General features: G+C 40.8%; 1 protein-coding gene across 1 annotated transcript in view; it reads left to right on the forward strand.

Annotated features, from left to right (window-relative positions):
• Positions 1–978: 978 nt before the first annotated feature.
• The window catches only part of LOC101858538 (G-protein coupled receptor GRL101), a gene marked incomplete at its 5' end in the record, with an annotated part of 3,879 nt that continues 3,517 nt past the window's right edge, over positions 979–1,340 (forward strand). Inside the window, 1 exon segment of the mRNA XM_013083845.2 lies at positions 979–1,123. Coding sequence (XP_012939299.1) covers positions 979–1,123 — 145 coding nt within the window.

Raw genomic sequence — 1,340 nt, forward strand, 5'->3', positions numbered from 1 at the left:
CTCTCTCTCTCTCTCTCTCTCTCTCTCTCTCTCTCTCTCTCTCTCTCTCTCTCTCTCTCTCTCTCTCTCTCTCTCTCTCTCTCTCTCTGATTTATAAGCTAACTCCTTCCAAAAAGAAACAAGTTGTATTATAATATCCAATACTGGGCACTCCTGACTTGATTTCCGGCTCACTGTTGAGAGCACTATTGATTCTATGTATCACCAAATTATTAAGGAAAAGCAGGGAAAAGTTGCACGCTCACTTGAATTGTAACAGCGAGATTGATGTTTTGCGCTACAACGCAGTGGAGTTTTTCAATAGAGAGCAAATAGTGACGACCATAACAGTTCTCATTCAAGGATATTATTATTATAAATCAAACCTATAATCAACACTAAGAGACCCACGTTTCCCTCTATCTTTTATCACTCCATATCTCATAAACATTACCTTTTGACTTCTCCAGTAAACTTAACTACTTAACTGATCTCCCTGAAAGACTAGCAGAGACGTTTTCCCCTATGACTTTTTCAGTACCTAACTCATGAACAAACTTTTATATTAATCTCCCCCAATGGCTAACATGGACATGTTTCTCTCTTTTCGTTCTATGGTGCCACTTATATTTGGTCGCTTTTAAGCACAAGAGGGTTTTCCCGAAAAAATGCTCTTTTGAGAAAATCGAAGGTAAAGTTTTTGTCCCTTGTTCAGTTTCTTTAAAAGACACGGAGAGTTTTCTCTATAACCAAACAAATGTACACACCAATGAAACCTAACTTCTCCTATAGATAGGGCAATGTCCACTTTTGGTGTAGGTCAAGATTTGATCTGGAAACTCCCCAAATCTGGGTCAGCCCGTTTGTCCTTAATTAAAAACGACCATTTTTCTCTCCTGTTTCTGTCCCTCTGTGTCTCTAAGATAACGCATCTGTCTTCCTCCTATTACTGTACGGTCCCCCAATAACTAACAGAGAACCATGTTCCCCTGTGTTCAGGCGTGGAGATATCTGGCGCCCTGTACGCCTGGGTCATCGTGTTCATCCTGCCGGTCAACTCAGCGCTCAACCCACTGCTCTACACACTCACCACCAAACTGTTCAAGAAGAAACTACTCTCCAAGTTCACATCTGTAGTCTTCAGGTAGAAAAACAGTCTGTTTGAAGGTTGTTGTTTTTTCTCTTGCTGTTTGTTTTTCTCTTTTTGCTAGTTTGTTTTTGAGGGGGGGAGGGTGTTTGGGTTTTCTTTGTTTGATTGTTGTGGGTTTATGTGTGTGGGTATATATAATATATATACCATGACCACGGGAAAGTGAAGGAGGGAATAATGGAAGGAAGGAGTGAGTGAGTGCAGGGACAAG

The sequence above is a fragment of the Aplysia californica genome, unplaced genomic scaffold (assembly GCF_000002075.1).
Source record: "Aplysia californica isolate F4 #8 unplaced genomic scaffold, AplCal3.0 scaffold00011, whole genome shotgun sequence".
NCBI lineage: Eukaryota > Metazoa > Mollusca > Gastropoda > Aplysiida > Aplysiidae > Aplysia > Aplysia californica.